General features: G+C 47.6%; 4 protein-coding genes across 4 annotated transcripts; 2 read left to right on the top strand and 2 right to left on the bottom strand.

Moving 5' to 3' along the window:
- Positions 1 to 3138: 3138 nt before the first annotated feature.
- BDP55DRAFT_636633 (uncharacterized protein) lies at positions 3139 to 4404 on the bottom strand (the record flags this gene model as incomplete). Its single annotated transcript, XM_060572913.1, has 1 exon — positions 3139 to 4404. One exon carries the CDS (start codon positions 4402 to 4404, stop codon positions 3139 to 3141), a length of 1266 nt encoding a protein of 421 aa, XP_060424566.1.
- Positions 4405 to 6463: 2059 nt separating this feature from the next.
- Positions 6464 to 8093, bottom strand: BDP55DRAFT_331638 (uncharacterized protein). Its single transcript, XM_060566852.1, has 2 exons — positions 7606 to 8093; positions 6464 to 7549 (listed from the first exon to the last, which is right to left on the bottom strand). The coding sequence occupies exons 1-2, from the start codon at positions 7636 to 7638 to the stop codon at positions 6638 to 6640; spliced, it is 945 nt and encodes a 314-aa protein (XP_060424565.1). The 5' UTR covers positions 7639 to 8093; the 3' UTR covers positions 6464 to 6637.
- A 1351-nt stretch (positions 8094 to 9444) lies between these two features.
- Positions 9445 to 11802, top strand: BDP55DRAFT_331602 (major facilitator superfamily transporter). Its single transcript, XM_060566851.1, has 5 exons — positions 9445 to 9907; positions 9987 to 10300; positions 10360 to 10795; positions 10854 to 11576; positions 11651 to 11802. The coding sequence occupies exons 1-5, from the start codon at positions 9734 to 9736 to the stop codon at positions 11759 to 11761; spliced, it is 1758 nt and encodes a 585-aa protein (XP_060424564.1). The 5' UTR covers positions 9445 to 9733; the 3' UTR covers positions 11762 to 11802.
- A 631-nt stretch (positions 11803 to 12433) lies between these two features.
- Positions 12434 to 13772, top strand: BDP55DRAFT_678468 (uncharacterized protein). Its single transcript, XM_060575997.1, has 4 exons — positions 12434 to 12700; positions 12754 to 13259; positions 13325 to 13402; positions 13459 to 13772. Exons 1-4 carry the CDS (start codon positions 12551 to 12553, stop codon positions 13700 to 13702), a joined length of 978 nt encoding a protein of 325 aa, XP_060424563.1. The 5' UTR covers positions 12434 to 12550; the 3' UTR covers positions 13703 to 13772.
- The last annotated feature ends 67 nt before the right edge of the window (positions 13773 to 13839 follow it).

Below are 13839 nucleotides of genomic sequence, written 5' to 3'. Positions count from 1 at the left end.
AAGCATTTCTGCATGTTACGATGCGTGGAACTACTTGGTGAAAGAGAAATTCCTAAGAATGGGTTCCATTGCTCTTCATCTTGGCTTTTCGTTTGATCGCCATCAGGCGTGCACTTCTTCTGACCTTCCTTTGGCTACTTTCGTTAGGCTGCCGTCGCTTTGATGCTTGTGTTTCGTTGCTCTGGCCTCTACATTTAGAAACTGAAGAAGCCTAAGTTAGCAGCGTCTTACTTCGAATTGAGGTCTGACGGGCCTTTAGAGTCCTCTGATCTATGAAGGAGTTTTTGTGATTCGGTATTCCAGCAGCAGAGGGCGTCTGCATTCTTTGTACCTCTTAATTAGTGTTCAGTAATGGGGATGATATGAGGATGGCCCTTACTATCTCTTGGTTTTGTTTGTTCAGCGGGATGGCCATAACTGAGGGGGCTTGTTTGAGATCAAGAAAACATGATCGGTAAGTCAAACTTTCAAATGTCACAGGGTTTAAATAGCTAGCCAAGTTTTCTTTCGCTGCCTTGTTACTGTCATCCCTGTCGAGTCATCGTCGAATCAAATTTATAGGGGGCACAACGTGACACAAACCACTGAATTGGATTACGGTTACTTAAGTCATCACATCTTGTAACCTGCAGGGTATGTTGTCAGCAAGCCTGTTCGGGTCACGTCAAAAGTCGGCACTTTAGGACCAAGTGAGGTCGGAGATGGTCCTTCCATGATATTTAGAATATTCAGGTGGGTCTAAACCGCAACTGCATCTTGCTTTCATATTTGCTGTAAGATAATTGACTTCACTGTTTTCCATTTCGTGAGCGGCTATGAGCCAAGATTGGTGTAATGCTTTTCAGTACTAATCAATGAGAACGACTATCTTTGGGAAACATCCCTCGGAGGGCTCTATTGGGGTTGCGGCTCGTTGCGAGTTACTCTGTTCGTTGGTTATCGCCGGGTGGACCCTGATGAGCACTCAATTAAAGTGATCACACAGTGAATGGACTTTACCAAAGTCTTTCGGTCCCGTTGTATTAGGGTTCTATAACTAGATAATTCAGCAATTTTTCCGTCTCGATAAGTGGTAGCCTTTAGGTTCGCTGAATAACAGACCATCGGCTCATCACAACCGTATGTAAAACGAACTGGCATTTGCGCGGAGTATGATAGAATGTGTGACTTTGTGATGGCGAGACACATCTCTTTCTAGGCATTTAAGCGAAGCTTCTCGCCGCTACAAAGGCGAATCTAAAAGTTATTCGGGAACCGCGTCGCGCGCCTGAATAGATATCATTTGTATTCATCACAGCATATGTACCTTACTACTCTATTCCGGAAGATTGATATCTGCCAGGCTGATGTTGATTGGAGACGTCCGAGACACCCTACGGGACAGATGTTATGTCACGCACTCTTGAGATACTACTACGTTTTCTGAACTGTAAAGGCTCTCTTCCGGAACCAGGACTGATATAAAAAAGAAACTTAGTCATTATTTTATTGACACCGGGATTCACCGCATACTCCCATTCATCAGCATCAGCTAAAACCATGCCAGCCAATGTGGATCCCTCAGATAATATTAATCACTCAAAGCAACCCCTAGCTTCGAGATTGGTAATGTCACACAATGAGTAATCGTCCCATACAAAGCTCGGTGTATACACGTCAAACAAACGCACTCATTAAATTAGGTTCCAAGTATTTAAGTCAGACTATCTGCACCGACTGTTGCCTTGCGAGCATACGTCCGACAGATCTCCAGACATGTTTGCAAAGTCTTTCTCAATCTTGCTGTATTGCGTCGCTGCCGTGTACGCTCATAATATTTCCAGAAACACAGGGCCCAAAAAGCCAGAAATCGGCTGGAAAGCAGCCGATTTCCCTCGGGCCTGTCAGAACTGGGCGGTTTCGGACTACGAGATGGTAGCTCAGTGCAACGACACCACTTCAAGGTTTGTGTGGTCTCGTCTGAAGCTCAGCGAGTGTCTCTGGAACGATGAGGGTACACTCAAAGCCAACGAGAAGTAAGCTAGTTGAACGTGATTATGGTGCCGCTTGAACTCACGTTTTGTACCAGCGGAAACTTTCAAGATTGGTGTTCCAATTGCTCTATTGACGGGAGCCAGTACTCTTGCAATTGTAAGCCAGACAAAGACAGCATTGAGGTGCCTAGTGCCATTGACCTGGGTATGGACTTTCTCTATCGTCTTTCTATTGACTCATCCAATTAACGTTCGGAACATAGGCCGAATCATAGGGAATTTCGATGGCCGTCTCTGTTGTGGGAGAACGCGATTTACTTGCGGAGATGGAAGTCTATACGGCTAACGTAGGTTTGGTTTACTTACCCATAATTCCGACGATAACTTTCATTGTTCTGCGTTTGATTTTGTCTATATCTTAATACAGTCTGTACTTTGTTTGACTGTTATGGCGAAGTCTTTTTATGTTCTAAGCGCTTGAGATGTATGTGGATCGATAGTTTTTGAAGCCGCTCGGCTTTTCACTCAGGGCACGTTATATATAGAGCTTCTGTGGCTGTTTGAGGATGTGCGTCTTCTAGTGGGGGTCTATTCTCTAAGTTGTTCTTGGAATTATATTTTACTGTGTCAAATACAATTTGAAGCTTTATTTGACTTGAGTTTAGGTCCATCGGTCTTCTGAACATAGCTAGCTAATTGAACCTTGATTATCTATAACTATGGTTATTTTGGTTTATATTAGTCGCAGAGACTTAAAGATATAACTATGCTTGAATACCTTTTTTTTAGTTTCGCTTTAGGAAAAAGCTTATGAAAAAATGATACAAGATTAGAAACTCTAGTAGCGGAAGTATCGAAGGTTAGACAACTTGAAGACTGTGCAAGCCGTCGCATAATTTACAAAAATGCCAAGATGATGCGTAAATTCTTTGAAAGTTCGCCACTATGAGAGAAGGACTGTCATGTACTAACATGGCATATGCTAGCTAACGAAGTCTTTATGGCGTTTCTTAGATATTGTAATTCATTTCATGCTTATATATTTAAGTGACCCTACTCCATTATTACTTCCCGTGAACTATGTTTGTCTCGCTTTATCAATCACTCTTTTCCAGATGAAATCCGGACACTCCAGGCTTATCGTGACACCCAACAGCCAGAATACTCACGCAGAATCATTTGACCCGCAAACCCATGCCTCGTACAAGTCATCTAACCGCATAACGGCTAAAGGCAATTGAAGCGGAGCCATCCGGCGTTCTGCTAGAGGAAGCACTTGCTGAAGAATATGTTGACAAAGCGCTCGCTGAAGCGGCCGAATTGACACGTCCGTATCAGAGAAAATGACATTCAACTCTTGTGCCCCGGCCTCGTTTTCATCAAAATTGGCTATTGAGAGATGATTGTTTCCATGGTGGTCCATAGACATGTCGGTGACTTTTGGCCAGCGCAGACATCCGCGAGACGCAAGAAAGTCCATGAAATACAGAGCTTTAGGTATGGACAAGCTGCCATCAGTCGTGTACCGGCAACAACGATGGAGTTTCGTCAGGATAAATTGCAGTGATGTTTGTAAACCTTCCAACGGCGACCAAACTCTCGTACGATCGACGCCATGTTGAATGAGGAATTCCACTTTTGATCTAAAGAGACTCGGTACTTCTTCGTCAAGAGCATTATACCAAGCCTGTCCGACGATCTGTGAATTCACCTCACTGTTAATGTCCGCACCAGCTTCGAGAAGGAACTCCATCACTTCTGATGAATGAGCGTCCGCTTTCGCAGCCTCGATGAGGGCATAGTCAAGCTCTCTCTGGTATTCAGTGCGGTCTGGTTCATTTGCGACCACGCTCTGGTCCCGGAAAACTGGTGCGGCAAGCTTCTTAAGAATCTTCTCCATTGCCATTTTTTTCCAGTCCCAGAACTGCCGCTCCGAGGAGTAGCCGCAATTGGGATCATACCAGAATCCGATGTGGAAGCGACTGCTTGCCGCGAGCGCCAGTGAGCCGAGCAGAGGGCAAGTGCCATTCGCAAGCCAACCGATCGTTTTCTGACAAGACGAACGTCGTCGAGAGTCACTGCTGTATACCACATCGGCACCCACATCTAGCAGGGCGTTGGCTGTCTTGAAACTTGCGCGCACCAATGCCTGATGGAGGAGGATGTTCAGTTCGAAGCTAGCAGCAAAGCGATGCGGATCAGCCTGGTGGCCCAGTATCCCATGCACGACATCGGGCCTGTCATGAGATACGGCCCATGCCAGAGCTGTAGGGTCTTCTATTGCTCTACGATAGAGGATGGTATTTGCGACACAATGCAGATGTCGCGATGTACGAGAAAGCCGACTGACAGATGGTGTGTCGTCTATAGAATCGATGACTTGGATCATGATTTCAGTTGCAAGGCTTTTGAGAGAACACATAACGGGCATCACGATCGCCAATATGACTGCGACTGGAGATATACAAGAACAACCTTCCGAGCCAGGTCCATTGTTCTGCGTTAGCCAAGTTTACATAAGAGCCTTCGAGTGCTGCCAGATAGATATCGAGGCTCGTGGAATTATGTTGAATGGTCACGGGCGTCTTTGTGTCGAGTCCAAGTCTTTTTAGAAGGCAATGACGCAACTTAATCACAATAGGTTGACGAGAACTAATCCTGGGTATACACAGCGAGAATATGAAACTGAAATTGTTATTGTCTGACATGATTCATGCCTTGTTCAGTGACGATATAATCTACTAACATTTCCTAGCGCTTTCGTCCTCTCCCGCTACCTCGGCTAGAGCCAAGTTCATTTATAGGATTTTAAGTACCGGTCACTGAAGCCAAAGAACTTGTTAGTGATCTGAGGCAGGTAGGAGCTCAGCATTAACATCAGCAAGATCGGGTTTGTGTGAGCACATGATAGGACGGCCTTTTCAAAACGAAGTGGCACTATCTGAATTTCAAGTTTGTACCTTTGCGAAACCCGATTCACAGGGTTGTGGAAGACGCATACGGTCAAAGGTACCTTTGGGCCATTGCCTAACTGTCACGTAAGAGGCTCGAGACGATTCATGTCAACCAATCCCAAGCTTCCGTCTTTTGACCAACGACGACGAGTACTAAAGCCGAGCCTTCTTTTCATGTCAGTATTAATGGACTCAACTAGCAAAGTGCTTTGCGAAATGTTTACGTTATCGCCGCTCGAGGCTATCACCATAGTCACCTCCATAGCCTACGCTGCAATTCTCAGACAACGGAAGCCTTCGAAAAGTTCTAGAAAATCCAAGGTTTGTGGGAGTCCAGTTAGATATACAGGGGAAAATCGACGGGTCCGCTTTGCGGAATGTACCGAGAAAGCTCTCACTTCGTCGATGCGTCTAAGTGACGAACAAATCCCTCTCGATGTGGAACCAGAGGGGAGACTTGCCCAACATGGCAGACCAATAGTCAAAACGCGAACTGGTCGTTCTGTGAGACTTCCCAAGCGATATAGGGACAATAAGCTTACTTCAAAATCTACATCGGATTGAAGAATGATGCTGGAACGATGCACACCTACGTCCAGCTAATTATACACCGAGTTTCTTTCTCATCACGCAGACGTATTTTTCTTCTATTGCGAAGCGAGGCGAAGTTCTAAGTGGAAGACATATAGTTGAAAGTGGCTTGACTCTTCCAAGTGGTAGACGTATAAGGGGTAGTATGTTGTACAAACCTTACGAGACGGGCAGTCGGTGTGGATAGGTGCTGCGATCCCACTCCGACTGGCAAAGCATCAATTGTAGCTTCGACTTCTTCAGAATCTGGTAGATTGCCTTCAACCCCCAAAAAGGGCTCCGAGGATGGGTTGGATACAAGCACTACTCGCTACCTTCATGCGTATGGCTTCTGTTGACAAAGCCGTGCGCTGATAGAAACTTTCTGGAAGCCCCTCTGATCTGACTGATTGAGTGCAACATAGCAGTATCGGGCTTTCTATACGGCGATGATACGTAGCTGCGTGTCAATAATCGTAGCCCCATAGTTGTGGATAGTAGCTCCCGACAATGCGTCTTTGTATTTCTGCTCTTTCACAGGCTTAAGTGCCTGACATACTCAGTGATATATCGGGTGCTCGCGAGGGAGGTAGAACGACGTCGTCAGCTGCGTCGCTAGCTTTACCAAACTCCGACATAATTTTGGGACATAGAAATTTTTCAAATGAATTACGAGCGTGAAGCTCTTGAAGTAGAGAAAATTACCCTGAATAGGGGGCATACGCTAGCGTTCAGATCAGCCCTGTCAAACGAGGCAAAACTACGCAGTCAGCCAGAACAAGGGATGTATTCAACTTTAGCCTCGGGTTGGCCACCTGGGGTCACCTAGGGCCACCTGGATACAAAATTTAAACACAGAAATGCCACAAATTATTCGGGCGGCTATGAATTGTCGCTAAGAATGTGCGAGTACATCGACTTCTGGCTATCATCCCAACGGAAATGCGTTACATGAATACAATAATACTCACGACCACGGAGAATTGACATAGTCCTTACAAAACTAAGCAACCGACGACCTAGCTTGCCATCCTTTCCCTCTCCAGCTAGCCACCCGCCTACCCCGGACAATCATTAACGCTTGCTGCCTCGGACCAATACCGCGCCGTCCCCTCCACCGTTGCCTACATAAGATCCTAGTTACATGCCATCCAACATAAATTCGACGACTTCGCTCTTCGTAACATGCAAATAAAGCCTGCTGACCGAGCGTGGGAGCGTCCGAATAAAGCAAGAAATATCATCGATGAACTCGGTGGCAATAGAGACGGCCTCTAGCCTCGAAAATCCGGCCAGTGAAACGATACGACCATACTTGTGCGGCGGATTTCCTGTCCCCACAATAAGTTCCAGTCCATGGAGCTGAGTCGCCACTGGCTTCAAAGCTACTAGCATATCTGAAGGTGTAGCAAATAGCTCGGAGTCGGCCTTCGCATCGAATTGGAAGCTACATTCCACCACGCGAAGTCTAGGGCAGTTGTTGTGTGGGAAGTGTTGGGTGCCCTGAGAACTTGTATCGTCTTTGAAAAACTGGACATTGATGAGTCGAACCTTTCTGACATTTGGAAGATTCAGTTCTTCGTTAAGCATCCCAAGATTCATGACGCAGTCATCAATCCTGATTTCTTCGAGACTAGGTGCCGCGTCGAAAAGACCAAAACAGGCGCTCAAACACAGCGAGCATTGACGCCGTAGATACTGTACTCTGAGAATCTTCAGGCTCAATAATGGAGTTTCCCTCAATCGTGTGAAATAGGATGCACTCTCAATGCCAGAGAGACGTAGGTAGAGATGAGTAAGGTTCGGCAGCACGTAAAACAGGTAACGCAAGATGACTGCCTCACCCCCCCGGTAATCGTAGGTCGGATTTGCGTCGGATTTTGGCAGCTTTCGCCTGAGGTATGGAAGAGTCTTCTCCGAACGGACGAATCGATCTGCGGTCGTATCCAGTGAGAGAACTCTTACACCAGTAGCGGTTGGGTTTTGGTCAATTGAGCGGACAGTAACATCCCATTCCCACCTGCTTATGTCAACTTTTAGACAACGTGGTAACTGACCACAGTCATTAGACAACAATTTAGCGTATTTTTTCGCTTGAACTGGCTTACCTTGCTGTGTCTTGTGGATACATTGATACTCATCTTTGCTGTGTTTATTTGGCGGAGAGATGCAAGTCAGGAGATCAGACGATAGTAGAACAGCAGAGACGACAGTCGTGGACCTGCAAGGCATATATGTATCTTTATCCTGCAGTGTATTGCACAAATACACTGTCTAAACAACAGCTAGCATCTATATACAGATTGCATGCGCTTTGGCTCCTTTCTACTAAACAAACCGTGGTTAACAAACTTTGGGGGGGAAACGAACGTCCGTCACAGTATAGCCAAAAAGCAGGGAGATGCCATGTGCCCTTAACAAATGGACGAACACCAGTAAACATTTCAAGGAACTCATCTAAGTCAGACAATCGCAGCAAAAAAGCTAGCCAAGAAGTATTAGCTGCTATCCGTTACCAATACTAGTGGCGTTAGAGCCCTTAGATTGACAGATGTAACAGCCGCGATACAACATGCTATTGTATGTAGAGATCTTCTGACCAGTCGGTTAGTAACCGATCTATGAAGATTAAGCTTCTAAAAACCAGGTGGAGATGCTGATGTGGGTCAACATGATTCACCAATTGGGACGGATTCTTTGCACAAAGCAAGCTAGATAGTGGAGTTGGACCCATCTCTCCGCACAAACATATACCCTTTGACGTGCGTTTGGCTGAAGGAGGAAGAGTCTGCAGAGCGGAACTTCCACGGCCAGGGAGCGGAATAGGCGGCGCTGGGAAGGCGGTCAGGAATGGCAGCATCCAGCCTCTGGTTCGGCCGGCGTTTTGACCCACCTCGCGACCCCAGCTCGTAACATCCGGAGCTGCTTGGCATGAAGAACACCGCCACCTCCACCGTTCAGCTCTTTCGAGACTCCCATAGGTGCCAGACTTTGACCTCTCAGTCTCATCTAGAGGTGACGATGGGTGCCGTGAATCTGAGAAAGGACCCGGGGAGACGTCAATTTTGTTACACCTCAGAAGTTGCTGTGGGCCTTTCATCTACTAAAACCGGTCATAGATTCTAATCTGACTTCTGACCGTGTAGTAGGTAGATGTTACTGTTGGACGGGATGGCTGATGATAGGGCCCGAGCGAAGGATTACACAGTAGTGAACAACGATGAGCGTAACACATCATACGATCAAGGCTAGGAACCGTTATGCCACATCACGCCTACCAAGAGTGAATTAGATGGCATTGATCAGGAGCAAGACAATCGCAAATGAGCAATGCCCCATACGAGCAGATTCACACAACGACAGCAACACATCGAGGGAGTTCGTGCTCCTACACGCCATTTTGGTAGTAACATCGTTGAGCAGGCTACGTTCAAACCATTTCCATCATATGCCAAGGCACGGAGCCACTCGCCAGTTAGCGTCCTCGAGCCTTATACTCCAGTGCCCCTATCCCGCCGAATAGTTCGTTGGCCAAGCGCCCATGATAATCACAACGCCTCATTTCGAACATTCGTATCTCGTATACCTCATCACACCAACAAACCTCTCCATTCCTGCGACCAGGCCCATCATCCAACACTCCGCAGGCAGGCATAAGTCCTTGTAGGATACATTTGAGTGTGGCGAAAACAAAAGCCGGCAGTCTGCTTGACGAACTGACTGGCATATCGCTGAGGCAGCTCTTCCTACATAGACCAATCACGTCAATTCAAGCGCGGACGGGGGAATAACGCCTTAACAATAGTAACAACGACCATCGAAACAACCCCAAATCCATTTCATACCAGGATCCCTCGGACTATCATCATGTTATTTGCCTTCTTATCTCTTACGATGATGACCCCGTATTAGTGTAACTATATTTCACCACCAACAGCATAGTCCGTAATCTGGAAGGTGGCAAACATGCCGCGCTGGCGGCTGGTGAATGACCCAGGGTTATATCGGTTATATGACGTTACCGTTGCCTGCACATCGCCAGTGCACCACTAATTGAGCCTCGTTACGATTGCTACGTTCAAATACAAAGCAGTCGGTCGTCCATGCGCTAGAAATATTATAGGAGGCTGATTGTTACCACCAAGCTTTTGTTTGCCTCTGGCCTCTCTTCATCAGTTATTTAAATTGCAGTTGTGCACGCTTTCCTCACGACTACGGTCAGCCACAATCATCAAAATGTCCAACCAAATTAACAGTGGGAATGATGTTGAAAAGAGAGAGCCAGACGAGAACGTTAATACGCGGCAGCCTTGGAAACCATCTAGGCACCAAATGGTCATCATTGTAACCTTATCGATTATGTCTTTTGTCATCGCTTTAGACGCCACCGTCATCGTCACCTCCCTCTCGGTAAAGTCTCACTCCTTCTCGGGAAGCTGGTATCTGGGGAAAAAAAACAAGAAAAAGACTGACCAGTACTCTGAACCAGTCCGTCATCCAAGACATTCGCGGAACATCTACGCAGGCCTTCTGGGTAGGCACTGCGTACTTGATCTCATGCGCTACTGTCATGCCGTTCCTGGTATCGCTTAGTGACATCTTCGGCCGGCCTGTCATTTTGATCGGCAGCCTGGTGGTTTTTACCATTGGTACAATTTTGTGCTGCGTTGCTGATAGCATCGCACTTTTGCTCGGCGGCCGTGTGGTCCAGGGCATCGGCGCTGGCGGGATGTATGTGCTCAGCCTGGTGGTCTTCACCGACATTGTGCCCCTTCTCCACAGGCCCAAGTTTTATGGCATTATGTGAGCATCGACATTCCATCAGGCGATCCGCAGAAGAGACGTACTAAGGAATGAGACAGACAGCTAGCGTGGGCGGTCGGTTCGCTTGTTGGTCCCGTCATTGGGGGCGCCATCGCCGAGCACACCACGTGGCGGTGGATCTTCTACATCAACTTCCCCATCTGTGCATACTCCCTCATCGCCGTGCCCGTTCTTCTAACTCTGAAGCCTCCCACGCGCACGTTTGCTGAAAAGCTTCAGCTTGTCGACTGGCTTGGCGGTTTTCTTTTCATCGGCTCTATGGTGACGTTCCTGGTCGGTCTCTCCTGGGGTGGCAATGACTTTCCTTGGCGCAGCGCACAGACGCTGGTGCCGGTTTTCATTGGCGCCGCCGGGTTGATGACCACGCTGTTCTACGAGCATCGTTTCGCCGAAGTCCCGTTCGTGAAGAGGACACTCTTCACAGACATTAGCTCCATCACTGTTTACGTTCTTGGTCTCCTTCAAGGATTTATTGTAAGTAGAGCTATAACAAACAACGGAACGCCCTAAAGACCCGCTGACCCTGGATCAGCTCTATGGCCAACTCTATTACGTCCCGTTCTATTTCCTCTCAGTCCAACAGAAGACGCCGACGATGGCGGGCGTGGCAATGCTTCCTGTTACGCTCTTGCTGGTTCCCGGCTCCATCATCTCAGGCGTCCTCGTATCCCGCTTGAACGCTTACCGCTGGTCTATCTGGATGGGCTGGATTCTGGTAGCGGCTGCTTCAGGCCTTTTCGTCAGTTGGAGTGTTGATACCCACTTGGCCGTCAACGTCGTCACTCTCGCTATCGCTGGCATCGGACACGGCCTCGTCCTCAACGCGCAGACCTTTGTGACGGGCGCCATCGTCGATAAACGTGATTCAGGTGCCGCGGCCGCCATGTATCTATTCTTACGCATGTTGGGGTCCGCTGTCGGTGTCAACATCGGCTCAACAACATTTCAAAACGTCATGGCTGCAGAGCTCGAGAGGAAAGGCATTGCAAGAAGCATCGCGCAGCACGCCGAGGAGTATCTCGTGGTTCTCCGGACGCTGCCTGATGATCCGTTCAAGAGAAGCGTGCTGCAATCGTATGCCTCGGGTCTCAAGGGCGTACACTGCGTTTACACTGCGTTGGCGGCGATTGCATTTGCTGCAAGCTTCTTGATCCGCCACTATGACCTCAACAAGGAACATGTGTCAGCTCACAAACTACAGGAAATTAGTTTCATGAGAAAACAGAAAACAAAAACACCAGGTTTCGGCAGATGCGTAAGTCACAACTAAAACGCAGCTCCCTCGTGTCTCTCAGCAGGAGCCGAGCTGAGATAAAAGCCATAGCACAGTCCGGCATTGCTGAAGCTCACGCTTTTGAACGCGAGGAGACTCAGGAGAGCGTATTCGATAACCATGTCTATGTGGTAAATTGCTGGGGGGCATACAGCTTCGCCCGTTAGTAACGTACTGGGAAAAAAGAATAATACGATTTTAGTCTGCAAAATGCAATGGAGCTCCTAGTATTCTGCTGGCCTCTTTATATCATTGTTCCGGCGATGAAATTTTGAAACAGAATGTAGCGGAGTCTAGACAATGAAGAGTTCTGTTTGTCCAAGTGGCTCTTTCTTCCCCATGCTTCTGTCCCCTAGGTAGACCGGAATGCTTCTTGGAACGAATGAACCATAGCGTATATCAAGATCACATGTTAGTACCTCTCGTAGTCTTGCTTGCAAGCCCATTGGTTTCCGCGTTAAGTATGGCGACGTCGCTATCTAGTCTTATGTACCGTTGCTGCCTGGTTCGGTAATAATAACAGTAAAGATTAGCAATAGGAAGTGTAACGTGCTAATTGTTCATAATTAAGTGGTTATGGATACAGGTCTGGAAATGGTAAAACACCCTGTTTTGTGAAGAGTTCTGGATCGTAAGCAAACATAACCTGCATCTGAGTTTGGGTATAACAACACCTGTTAGTGTGCTCCATGAGAGTTATTCTGAGTTATTCTCTGGCTTCGCCACTTTTTCTTTTGTTTTTATACCTTTTCTTGATCCCATATATATCATTCGCGACGGTGTTGTGGGTGAAATATGCCTTCAAGATTTCCTTCTGGATCATCATTCTAAATCCATAGCCCTACGACATTTAGAATACACTTTGCTCTTGTGTGGATAATTCGGAGTATCCCTTCACGTATTGACCCATCTGCGTTGAAATAACTATCTTTGACAGAGACTGAGATCTCGAAAGTATGCCATCGCAACAGAATAGGGGCCCAGAGCTCCTCGGCGTGCAGGCGGCATTCCTTGCGGCAGCCTGGATTGCCACATGTCTCTTATACGTAAAAACATCCCTCACGAAGAGTCATACAGTCGACGATGGCGTTATGTATCTTTCAACCGTGAGCCTTTCTTTCCAGATCGTCACCGAACGACCGGTCTGACAACAGCCAAGGCCCTGTACTCCGTTTACGCAGCCGTCGCCGTCCACGGTATTATCAACGGCGGCATAGGCCGACATACCTCAGATCTGGACCCAGGCAGTATTGTTATAGCACTCAAGGTCTGGTACACGTGCGAGATTCTTTACGCCTTCATATCCGCCCTCATCCGGACCTCGATCTGTCTCTTTCTCCTCCGCATCTTCAACCGCGGGACAAACAAGCTGGCCAAGAAGATGCTGCAAGCCAACATCGTCTTGGTCTGGGTCTCGTCTTTGATTTACCTCTTCATAGTCGTCTTCCAGTGCAACCCGCCCAACTATTACTGGGCCAAGTTCGAAGGACTTCAGGGCAGCTGTCGCCCTGCCCATCTCGTGCCGAACGCAACAGTCGCCCACAGTGTTATTGCCGCCTTGAGCGACTGGGTGATTGGCATATTACCCATGTCGATTCTTTGGCAGCTTCAGATGAAGCTAGAGAAGAAGATTCGGTTGTTATGCTTTTTCGGAATCGGTATGATGTAAGCCAGAATCCCTATCCGCTTTTGAAACACTTCCTTTCCACTAACGCCTGACACACTGGAAGTGCCGGGATCATCATGATCATCAGGATACCTTACATAAAGGTGCTCGAGATATCGGCCGACTTTCTGTACCAGACAGTGTACGTGTGTTGAGCTTGTGGCTATTGATAGAATGCTGACGAAACATCTCTCAAAGCGACGTTGCTTTGTGGTCTCTTTTGGAGCCGTCAATTGGTATCGTTGCAGGTTGCATCGCTACGCTCCGGCCCCTCATAGCCACTTGCGCGACAAGCACAAGATCGAGAAAGAGATCAACCTCATCTTGGAGGCGTTCCATCCCGGCGCCACACACAATCCTCGTCACCAAAGAGGTGGAGGTCACTGTCGAAACGGGTGATGAACGACCGCTCAAGCCGGGGAGGCCATTACCAGACTGGTAGCACCAGGAAAATATCTTCTAAATGCGGAGGCGCAAGACGAGAAAATTGATTCTCCTGGAGATGCTAAGCTGCACGAGAACAATGTTTCAGCTTGTTCGCATGATGGCCTATTATCACAATGATTGTGTTGTCACCAG

Source organism: Colletotrichum godetiae (assembly GCF_030913485.1).
Source record: "Colletotrichum godetiae strain CBS 193.32 chromosome Unknown BDP55scaffold_56, whole genome shotgun sequence".
In the NCBI taxonomy this organism is placed as follows: Eukaryota; Fungi; Ascomycota; class Sordariomycetes; order Glomerellales; family Glomerellaceae; genus Colletotrichum; species Colletotrichum godetiae.
This window is presented reverse-complemented; position numbering and strand designations above follow the sequence as displayed.

Bases quoted from the DNA above. Each gene is read 5' to 3' on its own strand.
- BDP55DRAFT_678468 (XM_060575997.1), top strand. From the start codon at position 12,551: ATGCCATCGCAACAGAATAGGGGCCCAGAGCTCCTCGGCGTGCAGGCG. The intron at 12,701-12,753 runs GTGAGCCTTTCT...ACAACAGCCAAG, and splicing joins GCGTTATGTATCTTTCAACC to GCCCTGTACTCCGTTTACGC. The intron at 13,403-13,458 runs GTACGTGTGTTG...CATCTCTCAAAG, and splicing joins GACTTTCTGTACCAGACAGT to CGACGTTGCTTTGTGGTCTC.
- BDP55DRAFT_331638 (XM_060566852.1), bottom strand. From the start codon at position 7,638: ATGAGTATCAATGTATCCACAAGACACAGCAAG. The intron at 7,550-7,605 runs GTAAGCCAGTTC...GACTGTGGTCAG, and splicing joins TATCCACAAGACACAGCAAG to TTACCACGTTGTCTAAAAGT.
- BDP55DRAFT_331602 (XM_060566851.1), top strand. From the start codon at position 9,734: ATGTCCAACCAAATTAACAGTGGGAATGATGTTGAAAAGAGAGAGCCA. The intron at 10,301-10,359 runs GTGAGCATCGAC...GGAATGAGACAG, and splicing joins CCCAAGTTTTATGGCATTAT to ACAGCTAGCGTGGGCGGTCG. The intron at 10,796-10,853 runs GTAAGTAGAGCT...ACCCTGGATCAG, and splicing joins GTCTCCTTCAAGGATTTATT to CTCTATGGCCAACTCTATTA.